The sequence below is a fragment of the Vulpes lagopus genome, chromosome 13 (assembly GCF_018345385.1).
Source record: "Vulpes lagopus strain Blue_001 chromosome 13, ASM1834538v1, whole genome shotgun sequence".
NCBI classification, from domain to species: Eukaryota; Metazoa; Chordata; class Mammalia; order Carnivora; family Canidae; genus Vulpes; species Vulpes lagopus.
In genome coordinates this window covers 17754416-17777409 of record NC_054836.1, presented here as the reverse complement: position 1 = coordinate 17777409, position 22994 = coordinate 17754416, and the positions used below count along the sequence as shown (strand labels likewise).

The window sequence follows — 22994 nt, the reverse complement described above, 5'->3', positions numbered from 1 at the left end:
AAATTATATTACAAAGTTACATTAATCAATCAGTAATTTTATTGGCATAAAAATAGATGCATATAGATCAATGAAACAGAACAAGAAGCCCAGAAATAAACTCATGAATATATAACCAATTTATGACAAATATACAATGGGAAAAGGACAGACAATCCCTTCAATAAATGGAGTTGGGAAAACTGGACAGTCATGTGAAAAGAATGACACTCAAATGCTAGCTTATACGAAATACAAAAATCAATTCAAAATAAAGACTTGAGGGATCCCTGGGTGGCACAGCGGTTTGGCGCCTGCCTTTGGCCCAGGGCGCGATCCTGGAGACCCGGGATCGAATCCCACGTCGGGCTCACGGTGCATGGAGCCTGCTTCTCCCTCTGCCTGTGTCTCTGCCTCTCTCTCTCTGTGTGACTATCATAAAAAAAAAAAAACAAAAAACAAAAAACAAAATAAAGACTTGAACATAAGACCCGAAACTATAAAACTCCTAGAAGAAAACATATGCCATGTGAAAATTAATGAAAGGAAACCTCATTTAAAATGAGTTGGGAGGGGATTGATTCCTGGGTGGCTCAGTGGTTTAGCGCCTGCCTTTGGCCCAGGGCGTCATCCTGGAGTCCCGGGATGGAGTTCCACGTTGGGCTCCCTGCATGGAGCCTGCTTCTCCCTCTGCTGTGTCTCTGCCTCTCTGTGTCTCTCATGAATAAATAAATAGAATCTTAAAAAAAAAAAAAAAAACTATTAATCTAATAACAATCTAAAATTCTACTTGACAATAGAGAATTTGAAATTTAAGCCAGAGTTAATATGAACTAGTATTAATTTAAAAATCAAAAAAAAAAAAAAAAAATAAAAATCAATACTTTTTTATAGGACTATTTATATGTAGATATAGCCAATTATCCACTTTCTTTTTAAAATTCTATTCATTTATTTGACAGAGAGAGTACACCAGCACACACAAGCAGGGGGAAGGGGCAGGCAGGGGGAAAGGGAGAAACAGACTCTCCACTGAGCAGGGAATCCAACATGAGACTCAATTCCAGGACTTTGGCATGAACTGAGTTGAAGGCAGATGTTTAACTGAGCCACCCAGATGCCCCTCCACAGGCATTTCAAATTAGTGAACATCTAATTTGGACTCTACACCAAGCACCTCCCGTACGTGAGGACCCGAAGTTAGGTGCTGTGTGAGTTATAAAAATTAAACACACCATCTCAGGCAGCCCCGGTGGCTCAGCAGTTTAGCGCCAGCTTCAGTCTGGGGCTTGATCCTGGAGATCCGGGATTGAGTCCCACGTCAGGCTCCCTGCATGGAGCCTGCCTCTCCCTCTGCCTGTGTCTCTGCCTCTCTCTCTCCCTGTGTCTCTCATGAATAAATAAATAATCTTAAAAAAAAAAAAACCAGAAACTTCAATGTAACAACAGAATAGGATATTGATTATTTCAAGGATCCATGGGAATCTGGAAAGGACTCATGGAGAGACAGAATTCGAGGGTCTTAAGAAAGGCCTTTCCGGTGGAGCTGAAGGGAACAGTATGAACAAAGGTTCAGTCAGGAAAATAAGGAGAGTGTTGGAGGGAACCTTTCAGTGGCAGGGAGAAGGGAGAGATAAGGCTGGGAATATGGCCTGGGGCCACATCAGGGCAGGCCTTCAATATAGAAGAAAAGGAATTAATTTACCCTGTAAGTAGTGGGAGCCATTGGTATGTGTTGAGGAGGAAAGTGAAAATGCAATCTTTATTTTAAAAGATATTACACAAGTATGTACCAACTTAGAAACAAATGGTAAGTATATATACTGTTTTTTCAATATTTCCTTTTAGTAAGTATCATACATTGTTTCTTCTATATTGGCCATTCTTTGAAATTTTCCTAAAATCAGTTATATGTTGATCAGTTTATTGCTCCAAATTATGAGAACACTGGTGTTTTCTATTTATACCATGTTTAGGTAGAAAGCTCCACATTTAATTATTTAAACAAAATAAATCCAAAGTAAATATAATGTAAAAAATACACTTTAATCCAAAAGTTTGAATACTGGCACTTAGTTATTTACAATGGTATTTACAATCAATTTTACAGTAAACTTTGTGGGGAGAACTATGAACATCAAGCTATCTACAGTTGCTTCCTTCTAACAAACAAACCATAACTGTGCAGAAAAACGTTAACAGTTAACACTGCTACAATTCCGAATCATTATGATTACATTAGATTCTGACAAATTTTCCTGGGTTTGAGAAACATTGGTTCAGTCAGGATAGAATCAGAGGCGAATGTATGCAATCCCATCATATTGTTGTTCCCTTACTTAGCTAACCTGCACTTGAGCTAAAATCTGTATCTGAATTCTGGACAATTTCATAAAAAGCAGGGCACCTAAATCTTAAGACTTTATTTTAGGCCTGTTACTATGAGTCTCCAGCAGATGATTTAACTTTAGGTAGGCATTTTTAGATATTAATGATTATGACCTATTAGTCATTTTTTTGATTGCACAATGGTTGCTTCAAAGATCATCAAGAAACTACCAAGTATGGGGATGCCTGGGTGGCTCAGCGGTTGAGCGTCTGCCTTCGGCCCAGGGCGTGATCCTGGAGTCCTGGGATTGTGTCCCATATCGGGCTCCCTGCATGGAGCCTGCTTCTCTCTCTCCCTCTGTCTCTGCCTCTCTCTGTCTCTCATGAATAAATAAAATCTTTTAATAAAATTTTTTTTTAAAAAAAGAAAATACCAAGTGGGATGCCTGGACATGACATGTTTCCTGTGCACATTTCATGAAGCTAACTGTCTGGACTCTACAATTTTATGGTTTGGTCGGGAGCCTCACTTAGAGAAGGAAGGTGCAATGAAGATCAACAGGATAATTCTGAATCTATCTGCCACAGAATAAAGTTTTAAAAAGACTCAAAATAGTAAAATCATCCACCAATTACTTTCCTTAAGGTTAAACAGTCTATTTTTCTAGAAGAAAAAATAAAGCCTGTGTAACTCTGTGATAGACACAGTTGGCCATAGCTACATTTTATTTGATCAAGTCCTTGGTCAGAAATCCAACCTTAATTAACATTTTGTTCCAATAGGAAAGTACAGTCCATTGATTGTAATGAGTTTCTAGAAATAAATCGTGGAGAAAAATAGATATTACCTGTTCCTAATGATCTCCTTGGAAATTGTGGCCTTTGCCTGGGAAGACACACATATAGAATATATTCAACTTTAAAATATTTAATTCCTTTTAAATTTCCAAGTAACTAGTAATTAACAAGCTAATGATTACTGGGCAGTTAGGGAAAATTGTTTAGTCTTTCCATCTAAGAATTTCATGAAAAGAAATATGTGGCATGTCTTATAGGAGAATGAATACAAGATGACTGGAAAGAAGTTTCACTTTCTAAACTACAAATGGTTGGCGACGGTTTCCTTAATAGTGATTGCAGGAGTAGGTCCAACATGAGTCCATATGTAGCCCTTCTCTGGTCTGGTCGGAACTGTGGGAAACGGTGATGAACGGGACTTGAAATATTCAGAAGGTGCATGACACACAAATTCCAAGTATTCCATTTTCCTTGGAAGATCTTCCTCTGGTCCTAAAATGCAGTCAATGGAAAGATTAAGCACATTTTTGAACATATGTATCATTTTCATAAAAGATTAAGATTCCTAGGTGCTACTAGGTGAAACCACTCTGGTGGTGACCGGACATTAGTCCTTGATACATGTGTTATTCTAAAGTCACTCTCCATCATTTTCTTTTACTTTACCTGCTTAACTCCCCTAAACAATGACTCATTACAGAAAGGATTCTAAAAAGAATATTAGCACTGTACAATGTTTATTACATGCCCACCCCATTCTAAGTATGGTACACTTACAGATACTTTGAGTCCTGACAACTCTGATCTGAGGAAGGCACCACTATTATTCCTGTTTTATGTATGAGGATTATGAGACAAGAGAGATTAAGGAACTTGCCCAGGGCCCCACAGCTAGTCAGTGCTGGGCTAGGAACCCAGATCATCTGGCTCCACAGTGTGTGCTCTGAAACTCTATGCTCTGCTCCCCACTCTTGGGTCTGAGGATTAGGAGAGGGAGATGAGAGGGGAGCCCCAGAGGTGATTCTTCACATCACTGCCTCTGCTGAGAGTCCTGTCCTATACGTCATGTAGATGAAAATCCACTCTTCTACGTACCTACAAGCAGAAGACTAAAACTGGTCAGGTATCAAACTTCACACAGAGATGAGAAGAACAGCAGTACATTATTTGTCCCTGATTTCCCTCTGGGAAAAAAAAAAAACAACCCCAAAACCTTTGTATGCAAAAGTAATGCATGCTTGTTACAGAAAGGTTGAAAATATGGGGTAACTTTCAAACTCTGAACACTTTTAAAATTGTATAAATCACCAACTCATTCCTGTGAGTCTACATCAAGAAACATTTATACCACTTCTGTCAGCCTTGAAATTAGTAAAAGAACAGTGGCTGCCATTTCAACTATACACAATGATACGATCTAATCAGTCTACGATGATGTATGTGACACGTAGAGGGACACATAATGAAAAGTTGTAAGATTCTAGAAATCATGGGGATAGTTCCTCTTGAAATTATTTTTAACTTGATTTTTATAAGTAAATATGCCTAAATAAGCCCAATTCCTGAGCAATAAATTCTTTAATAGCATTTAACCCTGGGTCGTTCAGAAAAATCTTATCCACATCACTTTTTAGTAGGTATCTCCTGCCCTAACTCAAAATAACTGATAGCACTCAAACCCCAGCTATATAAGATATCTTTCATATTTTCTATAAAGCTCTTTACTTTTTAATATATAATGATGCTTATGTTCTTTTCATTATGGACTGAATTATATTCCCTTCAATCCATATATTGAGGCTGTAAACCCCAAAGTGATGGTATTTAGAGATGAGGCGTGGAGTCTTTTGGAAGGTAATTAGGATTAAATGAGGCCTGAGGGTGGAGCCCTAACTTGATAGGACTGATGTTCTTCTAAGGAGAGGAAGAGACTGAAGAGTGTGCACACACAAAGGAAAGGCCACGTGAGGACTTAGCACGAAGGTGGTCAGTCACCTACAAGCCAGGAAGAGAGCTCTTGTCAGAAAGTGACCCTGACAATACCTTGATCTTCAACTTCTAGTCTGCAGTACTGTGAGAAAATAGGTTTTGTGTTTATGCCTCTCAGCCCGTGGTACCTTGTTGTGGCAACTCACTCAGACTAATATCTTCTTTTACACAATAATGGAGAATTACCTGAGTTCAAGAAGCTGTACCACCTATCAAACTCACCGATGATGTAGGATGCAGGATCAAACTGGTCCCTGGGGCTCGAGAGGGTGGGAATGAGCCATGTCAGAGCGGCACTTTTCTCACAGTACTGGTCCTGGATGAAACCCCTAATCTGAGCATAGTAGGGCTTTCCATCTTGTTCATCAATCACAGAAACAACATCTCCAATTTGGTAATATACTCCCTGGAGGAAATAGAAGATCATCCCATATTTGAAATAAAAATAGAGAAAAGCAGCACAGCTATGTACTGAAACCTCCTTAACACAAAATAGTTTGCAAAGCGGTGAGTAAAACGTCTTTGAGATGGTCTGATGGATCAGTGTTTATACGGTTGATGCTCATTCTTTTTTCTTTAGAGAGTGTGTGCAAATGGGAGTGGAGGGCCAGAGAGGAAATCTTTTTTTTTTTTTTTTTTTAAGATTTATTTATTTGAGAGAGAGAGAAAGAGTGTGTGCTCTTGGAGTGTGTGTGGGGGAGGGACAGAAGGAGAGGGAGAGACTCTTAAGCAGACTCCATGCTGAGCGCAGAGCTGAGGTGGGGCTCAATCTCATGACCCTGAGATCAGGACTTCAGCCAAAATCAAGAGTCAGATGCTTAACTAACTGTACCACCCAGATGCCCCTTTTGATTTTGTTTTGTTTCTTTGGGAGAGAAAGAATCTTAAGCACACTCCATGCTAAGCAGGGCTTAATCTCACGACCCCGAAATCATGACCTGAGCTGAGATCAAGACTGGGACACCTAACCAACGGAGCCACCCAGGTACCCTGATGCCAATCCCAAAGTTGTTCACTCTTGAATGAAAATTATATACACACACGAAAACTTGCATCTGTAGAAAACATTTGTTTTTAAGTCCTTTGATTTCATATCAGAATAGTACCATCCCTGTTTTTTGGCCACAGCCATTGAGCTGTTTAAAAGGGGAGTGACTTTGCTGAAGGCTACTGAAGGCAGAGAATGCAGCTAAGGCTTCTTCACCAGTTCAGTGGTCCATCTCTGGCCTTACTGAAAAGCAGTAATAGGAATAAAAATCTTTATGATACTCAGCACTTCCTTACATGGGTGTGGTTCTCAGCTGGTGAAGGTATCCTTGACTTGTAGGAACTAAGTGTGATTTATCACTGCTTCGCTCAAAATAGGGCCTTGGTAGCAGATAAAGCTGCTGGGGCATGCACCTCAGCCATAAGAATAATTCTGAAGAAATACTTTCAGTGAGTGAGCTGTGACAGGCATTCTTCATGGTGGACCTTTCATCCATGTATCTAAGGGTGACAGTTGCATATGGACCACTATGGATGGGTAGGGTCAGTGCAGGCCACAATCTGCTACTTGCTAGTTCATATCTATCATCAGCTGGTCTTTGTAGCCACTATTCAAGGTTCTAAGTTATTTGTCATATAAATACTTTGCATTTATGGCTTGCTTTGTCTACACATAGAATCATTATTCTCAAAATTTGTTTTTTTTTTGCACAAAGAATGGGATCTTGTTTATCATGGGCACTCAAATATATGCTACATGAATATTGACTCAAAATATATAATAGTGTAAAAATAAAACTGCAAGGCAAAGACAATGTCTTATTGAAAGATTCCAAGGGTGCCTGGGTGGCTAAGTTGGTTAAGCATCCGATTCTTATTTTCGGTGCAGGTCATGATCTCAGGGTCATGGGATCAAGCCCCCCACCAGACCCCCCATTCAGTGTGGAGTCTGCTTCTCTGCCTATCTAGCCTAGCAGTGCAGTGGCAGCCTCTGATCAACATCAGTACCTGAATACTTTGTTGTACTTTGTCCTTATTACCTAACAAACAGGGTGGTAGACAGCCATAAGAAATACGATACTTGTGGGGCACCAGGGTGATTCTGTCGGTTAAGCAGTTAAGCGTCTGACTTTGGCTCAGGTAGTGATCTCAGGATCTTGCATCAGGCTCCCTACTCAGTATGCACATGTACACACATCTCAAAAAAAATAAACAAAATTTTTGAAAAAAAGAAACAGAAATACCATACTTGTAATAACAGGTCTCACATATCTTTTGCCTTTTGGTTGAGACATGCCTCAAAATCATTAGTACACTAAATCCTTAGCCAAACCAGTTGCTGCTTCTGCTTTTTAAAAAAAAATTTATTTAAGTAATCTCTACACTCAACATGGGGCTTAAACTCACAAACCCAGTACCAAGAGCTGCATGCTCTACTGACTGAGCCAGCTCTACAGGTATCTCCCAACTAGTTGCTTCCAGACTTAATTTGCAAACTGTAAATTCAGCTGAGAGTGATATGCAAATTTGAAACCATGATGATGTCTATTCCTACTATTCATTAAGTGCTTATTCTGCTTAACATACATGATCTCACTTGACACACTGAGGTGGCTGCTACTTATAATCCCAATTTTATAGATGAAGAGACACCAGAGAGACGGGCTTGGCCCAGTTACATAGCCACCCACTGGCCAGTGGGGCTGAGAGCTGAGCCCGGCCATCAGACTACTTCACTCCATGACTTGGTGGCTACAGAATCTTTGACAAGTTCATGAAGTTCTCTGTGCTGAATTGTTCTCATCCATAAAGTGGGGATAACAGTAGCGCCTCATAGAGTGGACTGAACAAAGTCAAGCCTGTGAATTGCTCACCTTTGTGCCTGATGCATAGCAAACACATACTAAACTTTAGCTATTTTATTTATTACTAACAATGCATGAATTGCTGGAAATTTAGGAGCGACATTTGCCTGTATATTGGTTGTTTTAGACTACACAGATTCTGCGCTAACAAAAACAGGTACTGAGTAGAATACTTGAGTTTCTCAGTGTTTAGTCCCCTTCGGTCAGGTATGAAGCACTAATTCGTGCCACTGCCTCCCTAAAGATAGTTCAGACCCCCAAAACACCAACAGTATGTAAGGGCTGCTGCCTATACCACGCCCATCAGGCTTTGAGGTCTTTTTTTTTTTTTTTTAAGATTTTATTTATTTATTCATGAGAGGACAGAGAGGTAGAGACATAGGCAGAGGGAGAAGCAGGCTCCTTGCAGGGAGCCAGATGCAGGACTCCATCCCAGAACTCTGGGATCATGCCCTGGGCTGAAGGCGGACGCTCAACCGCTGAACCACCCAGGCGTCCAGTCTTTCCTATGTTCCAACTGCTTTCCTAAGGCTTCTGGCTCAAAAACAACAATACGTCATGTCTCCCACCAAAGTAGAAGATGTCTGTAGGCCTTGTCCCTAGGAAATCTGACTTTACTCTTTCATCAGAACATTTTAGACTCTCTCTCACCATCTACTTCTAGTTCAATCCCTGCCCCTGACCTTATTCCTCTTGCTTCTGCTTAAAGGCATTTTAGAATCTCTGTGCCTACTCCAGATATTAGGTCTACAAACCCTCTATCAGCCCAAGTCGTCACTCTGTGCTTCTCGCACAGTGACTGTCACAGTGACTAGAAAGGCTCACACTTTCATGACTCCACACTATACATTAGCATTTTAAGATACTTAAAAATACCATGTTTCAATAAGCAACTACCCCTCCTACCTCAGCTCTGGATGAGATGTTTTTATACCAGCCACCTATGGGAAAAAAAAGCTTAGAAAAGAACAACAAAAAAATTACACTTTATACAAAGGAGCAGAGACCTCTGGATTAACCCAACATTTGGCAGCATATCCTACAACAGGCCCAAATCTTCCCTTAGTAACCCTACTGTTACCTTGTAGAAGATTGATTCTGCAGTGATTATAGTGGAAACAGACTCAGGAGCTTTGATGGGCTAGGGGGAAAAAAAAGTTAAAAATATTAGCACACTCATAGTGTGCATGTGTGTGTGTAGCATATACAGGCATTTTTCCGATCATTGAGTTCTGTAACTTAAGAAATACTAAATCTGTTGCCTGTTGACAAGAAGTGCAATAAAGCAATAAACAGTTTTCTGAATGTGGCAAAGCACAGTCTGAATATTTCTATGGCTGTTTCTGCTACCATCGGCTTAAAAATTGCTGAGAACCAAAGTACAAGCTTCTGACTATGCCGCTGAGATCTACCTCAAGGGCTCTCAAAGCTTTATTACATATTAACATTTTAGTTATAAACAATATGCCGGCTCTGATGGCTTGGCCATGATTGGAATGGAAGTCATAAAAGAATGTGTAAATTAACATAAGGTGGAAAAAGTGTCTTTTTAAAAATTTATTTATTTATTCATGAGAGACAGAGAGAGAGAGAGGCAGAGACACAGGCAGAGGGAGAAGCAGGCTCCACACAGGAAGCCCTATGTGGGACTTGATCCCGTGTCTCCAGGATCAGGCCCTGAGGCAAAGGCAGACGCTCAATTGCTGACCCACTCAGGCATCCTGTGGAAAAGTATCTCTTTGAAGACATTTTCCATCTCAACTACGGTACTAGTTGGGATACTTGTCATCAGAGGAAATGTTCCAGGGAGGCTGAACTAAGACTATATGCAACTTCCTTGGCAGTTCTTAGTTATTTACCACCACCCACCCATTACAGCAATCCCTTCTTAAGCTGCAGTACATGCTTATATGTCACAACACAAAAACCAGGCCTCCCGAAATGTGTCTTGGTATCATCCTTGAAGACAGGGGTTGCTAGAGAAATAGATACTGAAATAACTGCAGAGCATATTCTACCACAGAGGGAAATGTGGTGATGCAACTATCATCAATTACACATTGACTTAACATGCTTTGTCAGCAGGTGTCTCATTTTAAGAAAACTAAATTAGAAAAGTCTTAAATAAATTAGCGGCAACTGGAGGATCCCTGGGAGGCTCAGCATTCTGGAGCCTGCCTTCGGCCAGGGCATGATCCTGGAGTCCAAAGTTGGGCTCCCTGCATGGAACCTGCTTCTCCCTCTGCCTGTGTCTCTGCCTCTCTCTCTCTCTCTCTCTCTCTCTGTCTCTCATGAATAAATAAAATCTTAAAAAAAAAAATTAGGGGCAACTATTTTCAGTAAGAAAAGAATCTGCAATCTGCACAAGAATTTACTACAGGGGGAATGCCTGGGTGGCTTAGCGGTTTAGTGTCTGCCTTTGGCCCAGGGCATTATCCTGGAGTCCCACATGCATGTCCCCCTGCATGGAGCCTGCTTCTCCCTCTGCCACTCTCTCTGTCTCATGAATAAATGAACAAAATCTTTAAAAATAATAATAATAATTTACCACAGGGCCCCTCTGTGTTTTACAGGGGAATATGCCCCACTTCAGAACTTCCTTTAGTGGTAAGGGAAGCATTCCTGTTCTGAAAGAAAAGAACACCGTACTGAGGTTTAAAAAAAGTCGTCTATAACGCACTGCCCACTGTGTATGGCCATTTTCCTCTTGTGTTTACAAAAATACTGAGAACTCAATGCAACAGAAGGCACTTTCAACTACTCCCCCCCCACCACCACATACATCTTCCAACCATCTATTTTTTTTATAGTAGCAGAAGGTTTAGCAAAATTTTTGATTCACATTCATCAAATTGATTATTGTAAACTTTCTGGGGCTGTAATAAACAAACGTGGAAATGAATGAGTTCCAGTATTATTTAGTATTATTTAGATCTTTAAAGAATAAAAAAAAAAATCTCTTCCCTAATATATCTGGCCTTATCAAGAACCATAATCCCACCTCCTCCTTTGCATGGAGGACCCAATAAAATGCATTCAAGATTTATGTTTCTTTTTTCAGACTCAAACTTTTTATTTCCCAGCAGGAAAAAAAAAAAAAAAGCTAAAAATAGGATATTATTAACTATAAATAGTATACCTCCTGCAACAGAGCTCACTTCCAGCAAGTGTGGAGCACTCACTCCCCCAGGACACTGCGGAAAGGCCCCGGAAGAGCAAAAGTTCAGATGGGAGATGAAGGCAGTGACAGGACACACTACACACACAAGGCCATTACTGTAAAAGACACTGTCCACAATCATCTTACATTTTTTAATTTAAAAATATGTCTTCTCCCTTTTCCTTTGGTGGAGACTTTCTTTTCAGCAGCTGGAGCAGATTTGTATTTAGTGTTTCTCAGCCGAGCAGACCTTCTGTGAATTTCCTGCTTACTCTGTTACAGAAACAATTAAAGAACAAAAACAGATCAAAGTCGTGGAAAGCTTGCTGACTCCAGAGTAAGCCCCTTATGCTGACTGACCTTTCAAACCCGCCCAAGAATGTGCCTTTTCTTTTGCCGCTGGGAAACCTCCGGAACTGGGCTGATTACAACAGGGAGCGCCCTAGACAAGCATCTGCAGAGCCTCCAAAAAGGTGTCAACTACTTACAACAGGGCCTGGGGGAGGCGTCCGAGGGAAGTCTAGGGCAAGGGGAGGACAGCTTCCTCTCCGACCCCAGGGAGCACGTCAGGTATGGCCCTTCCTACAGTGGGATGCTTACCATGCTGTCATTTAAAACAAGGACACGATAATCTTACTTAGTAACATAATAAATTAACAGGGAAGTCAGTCCGGCAGCACGGCCCCATTGACGTGTGTGTACACGTGTGTATGTGCGGAGATGTCCGGTTACCACCGCGAATGTCACTACACTGAGGGCTGGGGGGGGGGACTTCTGAAGGGTCTGAAATTTTCTTGCTTCTTTACACTTTCAATTTCTCGCAATAATAGAAGGAGCTCCGCCCGGGCCACATCTACACAGTCGCAGACCCCGCGGGCGGGAGCGGGCGGGCCTCCCCAGCAGGGTCACCGCGCCCCGGGAGGGACCGCGCGCCCCCGGCCGGCGGCCTCCGCGGGGGGGCCCGGAGGAGCTCACCTGCTTGCCGCCCCCGCCCCCGTTGCTCTGCGGAGGGGCGGCCGAGGTGCTGGCGAAGGTCGCCGCGCCGAAGCCGCCGCCGCCGCCGCCGCCACCGCCGCCGCCGCCGCCGCCCCCCGTCCCGCCGGCCGCCCCCGAGCCGCCGCCCGCGCCGCCCGCGCCGCCCCGGCCCGTGCAGTGGTGGCAGAGGATCTCCCCCTGCGGGCCCTTCTTCCACATGGAGGACGACGTGGTCTTGCAGACGCTGCAGGTGGGCTTCAGGCCCAGTGGCATCGTGGCGGGCTCGGGCGGCCCCCGCGGGCGCAGCGACACGGGAATGGCGACCGCCGGCTCGGGCCGCCCGCCGGCCGGCCCGCCACTCCCAGCGACCGGAAGAGCGGCGCGGGCGCCGAGCGGTCCACGCAGGGACCTGAGGGCGGCCGCTGCCCCCTGGAGGCAGGAAGGCGGCGACACCCGCTCCGCGACAGGCGGCGGCCGCGGCGGCCCCAGCGGCCCCAGCGGCGGGAGGCGGGGCCGGGGGCGGGGCCTGGCCCGCGCGGCTTCCGGCGGTGGGTGGGGCCTGCGCGCCGCGGCCCCGGCCCTCTGACCGGAAGTGCCCCCTCGGGCTTCCCGGAAGCGGACTGTGGCGGGCGCCCGCGTCTCCTTCTGCGGGAGGTGTGGGCGGGCTTTTTTTGGCTTTAGGTCTGGGATCGGCGGGGGAAATGCAGAACGCCGAATTAAATTTGAGTTTCAGAGAAACCACGAATGCCATTTTGATATGAGTGTATCCCATGCACTATTCTTGGTTTCTCTGAAATTCAGATTTCACTGCGGGTGCCGTAGTTTTATTTGCGAAGTCTGGCGCTCCTACTGAGGACGCCTGTACGCTGTTGAAGATTACAGTTTAGACCCCCCCAGATACTTGTGCTGAATGTGTCGTGTCTATTGACATTCATGCATTGGTTGAGACACATTTTAAAACATTTAGGGTGGGGCAGCCCGGGGCGGGGGGGGGGGTGCTCCGCGGTTTAGCACCGCCCTCCTGATCCTGGAGACCCCGCAGGGCATCGAGTCCCACGTCGGGCTCCCTGCATGGAGCCTGCTTCTCTCTCTGTCTGTGTCTCTCATGAATAAATAAAATCTTTAAAAAATAATAAAGCCTACGATGATGTCAAGCCGATGTTCCTTAGCTATTGGGTGGTGATGTTATCCCAGGTCCTGCAGCCTCTAATCAGTAGGCCGGTGAGAGCATGAGGGTGGAAAGCGCAATAACTGATTTGGCCTGGGATGAGAGCATTAGGACAAGCCAGCTCCCCTCTTATCCAAGTCGCTGGTCTGAACAGGCCTCCCCAGAGAAACGGGTCTCTGCTTTTCAGCCTCACTTCATAGCGTCCTACCTGTTTTCAGGATGCTGGATTTTCTAGACTTGGCATACTAGGAGGCATCTCAGTGAATATGCTGGTGGCATGCCTCAGCGAGAGAAAGAAGAAAAACTGTATTGAATGCCTATGATGTCACAAAATCACATTTAGTACATATGACCACCTTGAAAAGAGTTATTATCCTTATTTTGTTGACTGATGACTAACGGAGGAACCATAATTTGGACCGGCTGCGGATGCAACTTCTGCTCTGACACCACATTCAGAAGGCCTTCAAAACAGCCCTGGGGCCTGGGCTGTGACTTGGGCGTTCTTTTTTTCCTTTTAAATGGTTTTTTTTTTTTTTTTTAAGATTTATTTATGCATGAGAGACACACAAAGAGAGGCAGAGACATAGGCAGAGGGAGAAGCAGGCTCCCTGCAGGGAGCCTGATGAGGGACTGGATCCCAGGACCTTGGGATCACTACCTGAGCCAAAGGCAGATGCTCAACCACTGAGCCACCCAGGCATGCCAGTTTCCTTCTATTTCTATTTTCATCACAAACGTGTATACTTTTATCAAATGTTTTTTTCTGTGAGAGGTTCATAATACTTTCCTTTTCCTAGAGTGAATCCAACTGGGTGGTGATATACTATCCTTTTCACATATTGCTGGATTCACTTTACTAATATTTTTCAGATTTTTGCATCTATGGTCATGAGTAAGATGGACTTATAATTTTCCTTTCTTGTAATATCTTTGTCAGGTTTTCGTATCAAGATTATGTTGGCCAAAGTGACTTTGGATTTCTTTCTGAGTGACACAGGAAACTATCTGAGGCCCTTCTATGTACCGATATGAAAAGATAAAGCAGGGCAGCCCCGGTGGCCCAGTGGTTTGGCATCACCTTCGGCCTGGGGGGTGACCCCGGAGACCCGTGATCCATCTCACGTCAGGCTCCCTGCATGGAGCCTACTTCTCTCCCTCTCCCTCTGCCTGCGTCTCTGCCTCTCTCTGTCATGAATAAATAAAATCTTTAAAAAAAGAAAAGATAAAGTAATTTACAGAACAAGGTGTAAAATATGATCACTTTGTGTAAATTTAAAAGCCATATGTGTGTGATGATTACTTGTTTTAGTCCTTTAGACAGAAAACCGTTGTCAATTGATGGTAATAGAAATGGTGAGGGAAGCTTTCACTTTTCATCTTGTATTGTTCGAATTTTTTCCATCACATCATGTGTTCCTTTTATTAAAAAAGAAAGAAAAGGGATCCCTGGGTGGCGCAGCGGTTTGGCGCCTGCCTTTGGCCCAGGGCGCGATCCTGGAGACCCGGGATCGAATCCCACATCAGGCTCCCGGCGCATGGAGCCTGCTTCTCCCTCTGCCTGTGTCTCTGCCTCTCTCTCTCTCTGTGACTATCATAAATTAAAAAAAAAAAAGAAAGAAAGAAAATATCAAATGGGAAAAAAGGAAGCGCTGGCAGTTTTTTAGCCCTAAAAATCCTCTGCCCCCTGGAGTTAGGAGGTGTACTGTGGCTTGGGTCTAGTTCAGGGACTGGCAGGCAGATCTCATGCAGCTGGGGTCCTTGTCTATAAAGCGAGGATGGTATTGCCCAGCTCAGGGCTGTGTGAAGATTGGATAATCTTGTACTTGGCTTGTAGTTCTAAGACAATAAGTGGGGCTTCTCCAAGCAGCAAAGCCATAAGTCATGTGCAGACCATACTAGAGTGTAATAGTGTGATGTGCCATGGGAGAAAATGAGGATGCAAGGCAGGGAAGGTGATGGCCCAGGGGTGGAGAGGCAAGTCGGGAGGTGAGGGGATAGGGTGGGAGAAAAGAACTCAGGAAGGCAACTCAGTGAAGTCTATGACATTTCCTGCTCTTTCATTGGAGCCTCAGGGAGAGCATGATCCACAGTTGTCTAAGCTGGGCTCCATGGGGCACCTGGGGAGAGAGCTCAGATTGAAATAGAGAGAGAGAGATCTAGCTTGGACCCAGAGGAAGGGTTCACCTCCTGCATATAGAGACAGTCCGTGCCTATGGGGGTACTTGAGAAACTTCTGCTCACAGTGTGTGTGTGTGTGTGTGTGTGTGTGTGTGTGTGTGTGTGTGAAGTGTGTAGAGAGCATGAGTGTGTGGGCTGTGAAGACAAGAATAAATTTAAGGTCTTAAACACCAGTGGAAAGGAAGAAAGCTGAATTCCCCAGGGGATTATCAGTGTTGCCATGCAAGCTAATTTGCATGATTTAGGTGTTGCATGGCTCATTAATCAAAACTCTTAAAATTAAAAAAAAGAGCAGACGCATGAAATATATCACGGCCTAGTTTCAAAGAGAATACTATTCATCACATGTTGTGTCCTGGTGAACATGGGCACTGTGGGACTCCTTAACCACTCCAGCCCTTGTCCTGTGCAGCTCAAGGACAGAGCACATGAGTTGCCCTTACTTACCTGTCAGAGAAGGATAACAAGACACACACCTCACGGGCCCCTGTGAGGAGTCCGTGAGTGAGTTGGCACAGGGGAGGTTGTAAACAATTTCTACATCCAGTAAGTGCCTGATTAATGTTGATTCTGAGTCCAGTAAGAGAGGAGGAGGCGAAGCATTTCTGTTGACCAGACTGGTCAAGTCATTAGTTACCCCCCCTGCCATGCACCCCTGGGGCAAGGTAACTAACTCAAATTGTCTACTGAGGACAAACTAGGGATAGTGATTGGGGACCGGGACAGAGAGGAACGAGGCCTAGGAAACTGCCGGCAGGTGCGGGAGAGGAGAGCCCTGGCAGAGAGGCTTTGCTGACCTTTGCCTTTTTCATCCTCAGGACGGGCATCACGATGTCCATCTCCCACTGCAGACGTACCTTCTGCATTAGAACCTAGTACTTCGTTGTGGGCCTGGGTCCCATGCCCTGTACTCAGGGTGTTCCTCTGGCCTGGAATGTGCTCCCTTCCCCACACTTCCGCACCCTGCCCTGTCCTCTCCAGAATCAGCTCAGGACACATCTCCATCCTCCCACCTCCCTGACAGCTTCCCTGCTCTGTCTCCTCCTTCCTCTACCTTCGGGGGTACCTTCGCCCCCGTGTCTCCTCCCCAGGTCTGTGAGCATGCTGAGGACAGGATTTCCCCTCTCTGTGTTTCTTTTATGCCTTGTGCATAGCAGACATGCACTAATGAGCAGTTTAATGAGCGGGTTAATAGTTCAGTCAGCCTGTTCCCGGCAACGGTCTCCACTCAGGACAAGTGTCTGCTCCTATTCCTCTCCTTGCTGCCCTCTTTCCTGGTCATCTGCCTTTTGTCCCTGAGCACCCTGAATCAGGCCTCCCCCGCCCCTCACCGGCCTGCAGCTGGGAGTAGGCATCTCCGTATACCACCCGGGAGGGTGGGTGCGTTATCATCCACCAGAAAAACCAATGCTTGTTTTGTCATAAACAAGTCTTACATATTTGAAGTAATTGTTCAGGAACCCTGTGTTGTTTCTTAAGTCTCTTTCTCCTGCTCGGGAGAAGGTGATGACAACTCGGTCTTCTGGAAGCCTTGAGCTAAGGCTTTAGGACTCCCTGACATACAAAGGGCTTTGGAGGTTCAGGGGTTGGCCTCCCTGAGACTCAGCGCACAGCGCACTGGCCATGACTCCTTGACCAGCAGGAGTCTCAGCAGATAGACTTGACTCAGAGTCCCTCTTCCAGGCAGGAGCACCCCTAGCCCACCCCATGCTCCAACTGCCACTCCCCTAACTGTCACTCAGAACTTCCTTTCTCAGCCCCAGAGCCTGCCTGTCCTTTGGAGGATCGCTGGCTCAAGAGACAAGAAAGCTTCTTTTGAGGACCAGGTGAACACCTCATTTTACGATTAAGGCTCCAGGACTGTAGTTTCCTGAGGAAAGCTCAGCTGCCTCTGATTTTTGTTTGTTTTTGTTTTTGACTGCTTTGAAACTCTCACTGCCTCTCCCCTCCTTCTGATTTAGCAGGACTGCTGGGGAGGAAACCAGCCTGGGTGCTCAAGCACCTCTCAGGGCTTCTCGGCTGTGTGGGAGGACGGTTTTCCTCAGAGGAGCTCCAGATTTTATCACGAAGAGAAATACTGCTTTGCATCTTCAAAATGTAAATATCTTTTTTTTTGTAAATATCTTTTAAAAATATAAATAATAAATGCTCATTATAAAAATTCATAATGGTGCAGAGTGCATTCCCCAACTCTGGTGTGTTAGAGATAACTGTATTAACAGTTTTCCTATATTTTTTCAGCATCTGCAAATGTGGATGTGTCTGTTGTATAAGCCATTTATGGGATCCTACCACCTATTGTTCTCTACTCTGGCTTTTTTTATTCTAAAGTGCGTCAGAGTAAACTTAGGACATCAATCTATATCTATCTATATCTAGATCTAGATCTAGATATATATATATACCTTTTCTTTGTCAAAATCAATCAAACCATTCCTTAATGATTGATAGTCTGGTTTAAACTTTTTTCAGTTATAGTGAATAATGTAATGTGCTTCCTTATATATGTATTGTTGCCTTTTCATGTGGATATTTTTATGGGGTAAGTTCCTGAAAATGTAATTGTTGTGGGCAAAGTAATGCACATTTTCAATCTGATGCTGCCACATTACTGACCACAAAAAGGTTTACACAGTTGCCAACTCCTTGAGGTTATCTCAGGACTGACTCAGCCCCCTGGGCACAGTAGGCATATTGCCTAGGGCTCAATGTACTTTTGGGGGTCCTGAAAATATTTTCTTTTAAAATCAGGAGAAAAAAAGAAATAATAATAATAATGAATAAATAGTATACAATGAATCCAGCCTGAATTGAATTTTTATAACAGTGCAGCCATAAGATATACATTTAAATATTTTTTTTTTTAATGGAGAGGGGACCCTTGAAGGCAAATGTGAATAGAACACCCAGAAGTCATAATGTGGCCCTGCGTTATCCATTTCTCCACACCCTTGCTACTATGAGAATTATCTTTTTAGTTTTTGCCAGGCTTTTTTTTTTTCCAAAAAAAAATTCACAATTGTTTTTTTTTTTTTTTGCATTTCTTTGGATATTTGCAAGGTATTATCTTAAGTTTATTGACTGCTTAAAATTCCTTTATAAATTGCCTATTCATATTCTTTCCTGATCTTTCTAATGAGTTGTTCATCCTTTTCTTGTTAAAAACTTATTTTTATAGTACAGTAAATATTGCAAGTTTTATTTTCACAATTTTGCATTTCAGAGTTATTGGTATCTTTTTGTAATGATATTAAAACTCTTTTTGTACACCAAATCTGACAAGCATTTCTTTTATGATATCATTCTTACAAAGGCTTATGAAAATATTTGTTCATATTTTCTTGTAGAATATCAATGGCTATTATTATTTATGATAATATCTTTAATGCATCTGGAATGCATTTTTATGGAAGATATGAAATAGTTATTGAACTTTGTTTTCTAAGCATAGCTAATTGTTCCAGCACCATGGGACAATAATCTGAAATTCCACCTTTATCAAACTTTAAAAAAAAATTATTTATTTATTTGAGAGAATGAGTAGGGGTGAGGGTAGGGGGAAGGCAGAGGGAGAGGGAGAGAGAATCTCAAGCAGACTCCCCTCAGAGTGCAGAGCCAGATGTGGGGCTCGATTTCATGACCCTGAGATCATGACTGGAGCCAAAATCAAGAGTCGAACACCCACACGGTGTGGGTCACCCAGGGACCCCTCCTTTATCAAATTTTAAATTTCTAGGTATACATGGGTCTATTTGTTGCATCTCTTCCATCCCATTGATCCATTTATCTATTCATGTGCTACAACCATACTTTAAATCATAGTTTCATGATATTTTGGTTTCTAATAAGGTAAATCAGTACTCTTCAATTCCTCATAATCCTTCTTTCAATTTTCTTCTTGATTATTCTCATATATTTACTCTTTCTGATGGACTTTAGAGTTATACTTTCAAGTACTAAAAAGAAATACCAATGAGCTTTGTAAAATTTAGAGATTAATTTGAGAGGAAGAACATCTTTATAAAATGGAATCTGCCTCTCCAAGAGCATGGTGTTTTGTTCAGACCATTTTTTTGTGGCATTCCTGATTGGTCTATGGTTTGCCCAAACACTGGCCCTCTCAGCAATCTCCTCAGACTCCTCCTTGTGGGGCAGGAGGCCAGCAATAGGGGCTTGTCTGAGTCTTTATGCCCCCCTGAGGTTAACAGGGGGCTTTTCTTTGCCGGTTTTGGTTCATTAAGTACTGGTTTTCTAAGAATTGTGTTCTGCTCCAAAGCACTGTGACAGAGCCACTGTAACCTCTTATCTGGATTTCTGGTCTCTTTGCTCCCACTTTTGCTTATTCACCCTTTCTTCACACTCTGCCTAGTGCAATCTTACCGGTCAGATCCTTATGGTCCCCTGCTGGAGAACCTTTATTAACTCCGCATTGTATTAGTTACTTATGGCTGTAACAAATTACTACAAAAATAATGCCTTAAAACAATACAAATTTATTATCTTACAGTTCTGCAAGTCAGGAGTCCAAAATCAGTCTCAATGGGCTAAAATTAAAGTGCCTGCATCCCCTTCTGGAAGTGCTAGGGGACAATACATTTCCTTCCCTTTCCAACTTCCAGAGGCCTCCTGCGTTCCTGGACTCCTGGCCTCTATCTCCAACGCCAAAGTCAGCAACTCCATCAGTCTGACCTCTGCTCCTCTTGTCACATTTCCTTCTGTGACTCTGATCTTCCTGCCTCCCTCTTATAAGTGTGATCATAAAGATGTTTGTGATTCAACTGGGCCCGCCCAGGTAATCGAGGATCATTTCCTCACCTCAGAGTCTTAATCACGTCTGCAATGTTCTCTTTGTCACGTGAGGTAGCATTCACAAGTCCCATAGATTAGGGTGTGTACCTCTGTGGGGGGCCATTCGTTCTGCCTACCATGGTCATAACTTTCAGGATGAATTTGGCTTGCCAGCCTCTTATTGACTTGCCCTAACTAGCCATGTCTAACCTCATTCTGTGCTGGAAACTGCCCTCTACGCTTCTTCCAGTTCTGGTCTAGGCTGATTCCCTGCCTTACAGAAATTTTTCCCCATATCTTATTCTAACTCATTTTCACTTTTTCTAGTAGAAGTTGTTTTTTTTTTTTTTTTCTAGTAGAAGTTTTTGATAACCTATTCTACTTCCTGCATGTTCCTCCAAACTTCATTAGGGCCCCTCATATCATCCTCCATTATTCCAGACCCTGCTTATTTTGGCTTTTATATTATTGCTTGTTTGATTATCTTCTCTTCCAAAATATAAGCACTTTCGGGGCAGAGGCAACAAGGGCAGCTCCACACTTGGCACATAAGAGGGAGCTTATTAACTCCTTGCTGAATGAATTTATAAGCATATTAATTTCATAATAAAATGCAAGTTATTTTACTCTACAGGCCCCATTTTAAAAGTTTTTGTCCATCATTCAATAAAATATTTAAGTATTGGCTTAGTGAGTACTGAGCTAAGGAAAAAAAAAGTACTGAAGTAAGGGAGTTAAATTAAAAAAAATCGTTTGAGGGGTGCCTGGCCAGCTCAGTGGGTAAAGCATGTGGCTCTTGATCTAGGCATTGAGAGTATAAGCCCCATGTTGGGCATAGAGCCTACTAAGAAGGTAAATATATATGTATATATGTATGAAAAAAGAAAAAAATCATTTAATTGTTATGAGAATGCTAAGATTGTAGTGGTATGAACACAAGGACTTGAATAATAATTCTCCCTCTCCAGGGAAATAGACTTGGAAGTCAGAGAGCCAATAGATTTCAGTTCTGGAGATCATCAGCATCTAGTTCGGAAAGCAGCAGATAGTAACATCCACACCAAGACTGGGCAGCCTTATGCAACTTCACCTTCTGAAGCACCAAAAACTCATGGGAATCCACGTCCTAAGACTAGAGAGCAAATGGATATCTACGTGGTACAAATTTCAGATGAGACTACCCCAGATGACAGCAATAATCTAGCCAATCCATTCTCAGATTCATGGATCCGCAGAGGTGAGAATGAAATTAACCTTTTGCAAGAGAAAAGCAAGAGTTCTCTTAAAATGTTTCCACAGAGTGGATGGTTAGAAGATTTAACTCTGTCTTTCATTTTTCCCAGTTATGCTTTACCATGAAACATGATGTAGGGCTGCTCCAATAGATGGCTCCCATATTGTCCAGGGTGTTCAGGAATTCATAATGTGTGGTTCCCTTAGCAAATATGAATTTCTCACTGCTTGTAAAATGTTCTTACCTACAGACAAGGTGATGCCATGATACTGGCATAGTTTTTTTTTTTTTTTTGATACTGGCATAGTTTTAAAGCATATCAATTCAATGCCATAGGTATTAATTTTGTATAGGAAGTACATTCAGCTATGAGCAACAGAAACCTACAAGACTGTGGCTTACATAAAAGAGTGTCTCTTTTCTCTCATGAAATATGCAGTTTGAAGGTAGGCATCTCAAGGCAAATGCTGGTGGCCCCAGAGACAACTCTGTCACCCTTTTTAGGGCCTGGACAACTTCATGGTGGACTGTGAGCTTTGAACCCCATTGCTGTCTCACCGTGGCCCTCATCCACCCCCACCCCAGTGGCTGAAAAGATGCCTCTTGGAGCCCTGGCCTTCTAGGTGGGGAAAGGCAAAGGCAAAGAAAGGCCTCACTCCAGGAGGTGCCATTCATGGATAGATGCCCTAGAGTCTGCCAAATCTGACTTCTTTTCAGAGGCTTTCCTGGAAACCACCACCCAAGCATATCCACTGGCATGTAAATGACCCTAGCAGGATCACACGACTTTTTTTTTTTTTTAAGATTTTATTTATTCATAGAGACACACACACACACACACACACAAGGGAGAAACACAGGCAGAGGGAGAAGCAGGCTCCATGAAGGGAGCCCGACGTGGGACTCAATCCCAGGTCTCCAGGATCACACCCCAGGCTGCAGGCAGCGCTAAACCGCTGCACCACGGGGGCTGCCCACACGACCACTTTCATCTGTAGTTTTTTGGTTGGGCCCATTGTCTTTAAACCCAATCTTTAATCAGATTTGGGTTGGGTGGTGAGGGAACCAGGGAGAATGGATGTCACTACGCAACAAGACACCTCTGCCACAGGTGTCAGTCCTTCAACACTGGGCACTTTGCAAAAGGAAGAGTTTTGCATTTAATCCTTATAACACCCCAATAAATGAAGGGGTTGTAGTGTCATTTAACACATGAAGAAATCAGGTTAAAGGCCTCCACACCACTGTTAGACTTAGTTATTTGTGTCTGTCTCTTCTGGTGGGTGGAGGCTGGGCCCTCTCCTATTTATTTATTTATTTATTTATTTATTTATTTATTTATTAATGAGAGACACGGAGAGGGGGAGGGGGAGAGGGAGAGAGAGAGAGTGTGAGCAGCAGAGACACAGGCAGAGACACAGGCAGAGGGAGAAGCAGGCTCCATGCAGGGAGCCCGACGTGGGACTCCATTCCAGATCTCCAGGATCAGGCCCTGGGCCGAAGGTGGCACTAAACCGCTGAGCCACCTGGGATGCCCAGCCT

At 43.5% G+C, this 22994-nt stretch overlaps 2 protein-coding genes across 4 annotated transcripts in view; one reads left to right on the top strand and one right to left on the bottom strand.

Moving 5' to 3' along the window:
* Positions 1-2006: 2006 nt before the first annotated feature.
* On the bottom strand, positions 2007-12550 carry GATAD1 (GATA zinc finger domain containing 1). 3 transcript variants are annotated; one of them, XM_041728074.1, is made up of 6 exons: positions 12082-12550; positions 11254-11379; positions 9028-9087; positions 5317-5500; positions 4201-4289; positions 3466-3597 (listed from the first exon to the last, which is right to left on the bottom strand). In XM_041728074.1, exons 1-5 carry the CDS (start codon positions 12352-12354, stop codon positions 4225-4227), a joined length of 708 nt encoding a protein of 235 aa, XP_041584008.1. In that variant the 5' UTR covers positions 12355-12550; the 3' UTR covers positions 3466-3597; positions 4201-4224. The 3 variants fall into 3 exon arrangements, with proteins under 3 accessions (XP_041584006.1, XP_041584007.1, XP_041584008.1); XM_041728072.1 differs by lacking the exon at positions 4201-4289 and having other exon boundaries at positions 2007-3597; positions 12082-12546; XM_041728073.1 differs by lacking the exons at positions 4201-4289; positions 9028-9087 and having other exon boundaries at positions 2007-3597; positions 12082-12549.
* Positions 12398-22994, top strand: part of LOC121475026 (protein lifeguard 2-like) — a 27012-nt gene continuing 16415 nt past the window's right edge. Inside the window, exons 1-2 of the mRNA XM_041728160.1 lie at positions 12398-12633; positions 21187-21455. Coding sequence (XP_041584094.1) covers positions 12398-12633; positions 21187-21455 — 505 coding nt within the window. The remainder of the gene's footprint in view (positions 12634-21186; positions 21456-22994) is intronic.

Bases quoted from the DNA above. Each gene is read 5' to 3' on its own strand.
- GATAD1 (XM_041728072.1), bottom strand. From the start codon at position 12,354: ATGCCACTGGGCCTGAAGCCCACCTGCAGCGTCTGCAAGACCACGTCG. The intron at 9,088-11,253 runs GTAAGATGATTG...TTTTCCCCCTAG, and splicing joins ATATTTTTAAATTAAAAAAT to CCCATCAAAGCTCCTGAGTC. The intron at 5,501-9,027 runs GTAACAGTAGGG...TATTTCCTCCAG, and splicing joins CAGAATCAATCTTCTACAAG to GGAGTATATTACCAAATTGG.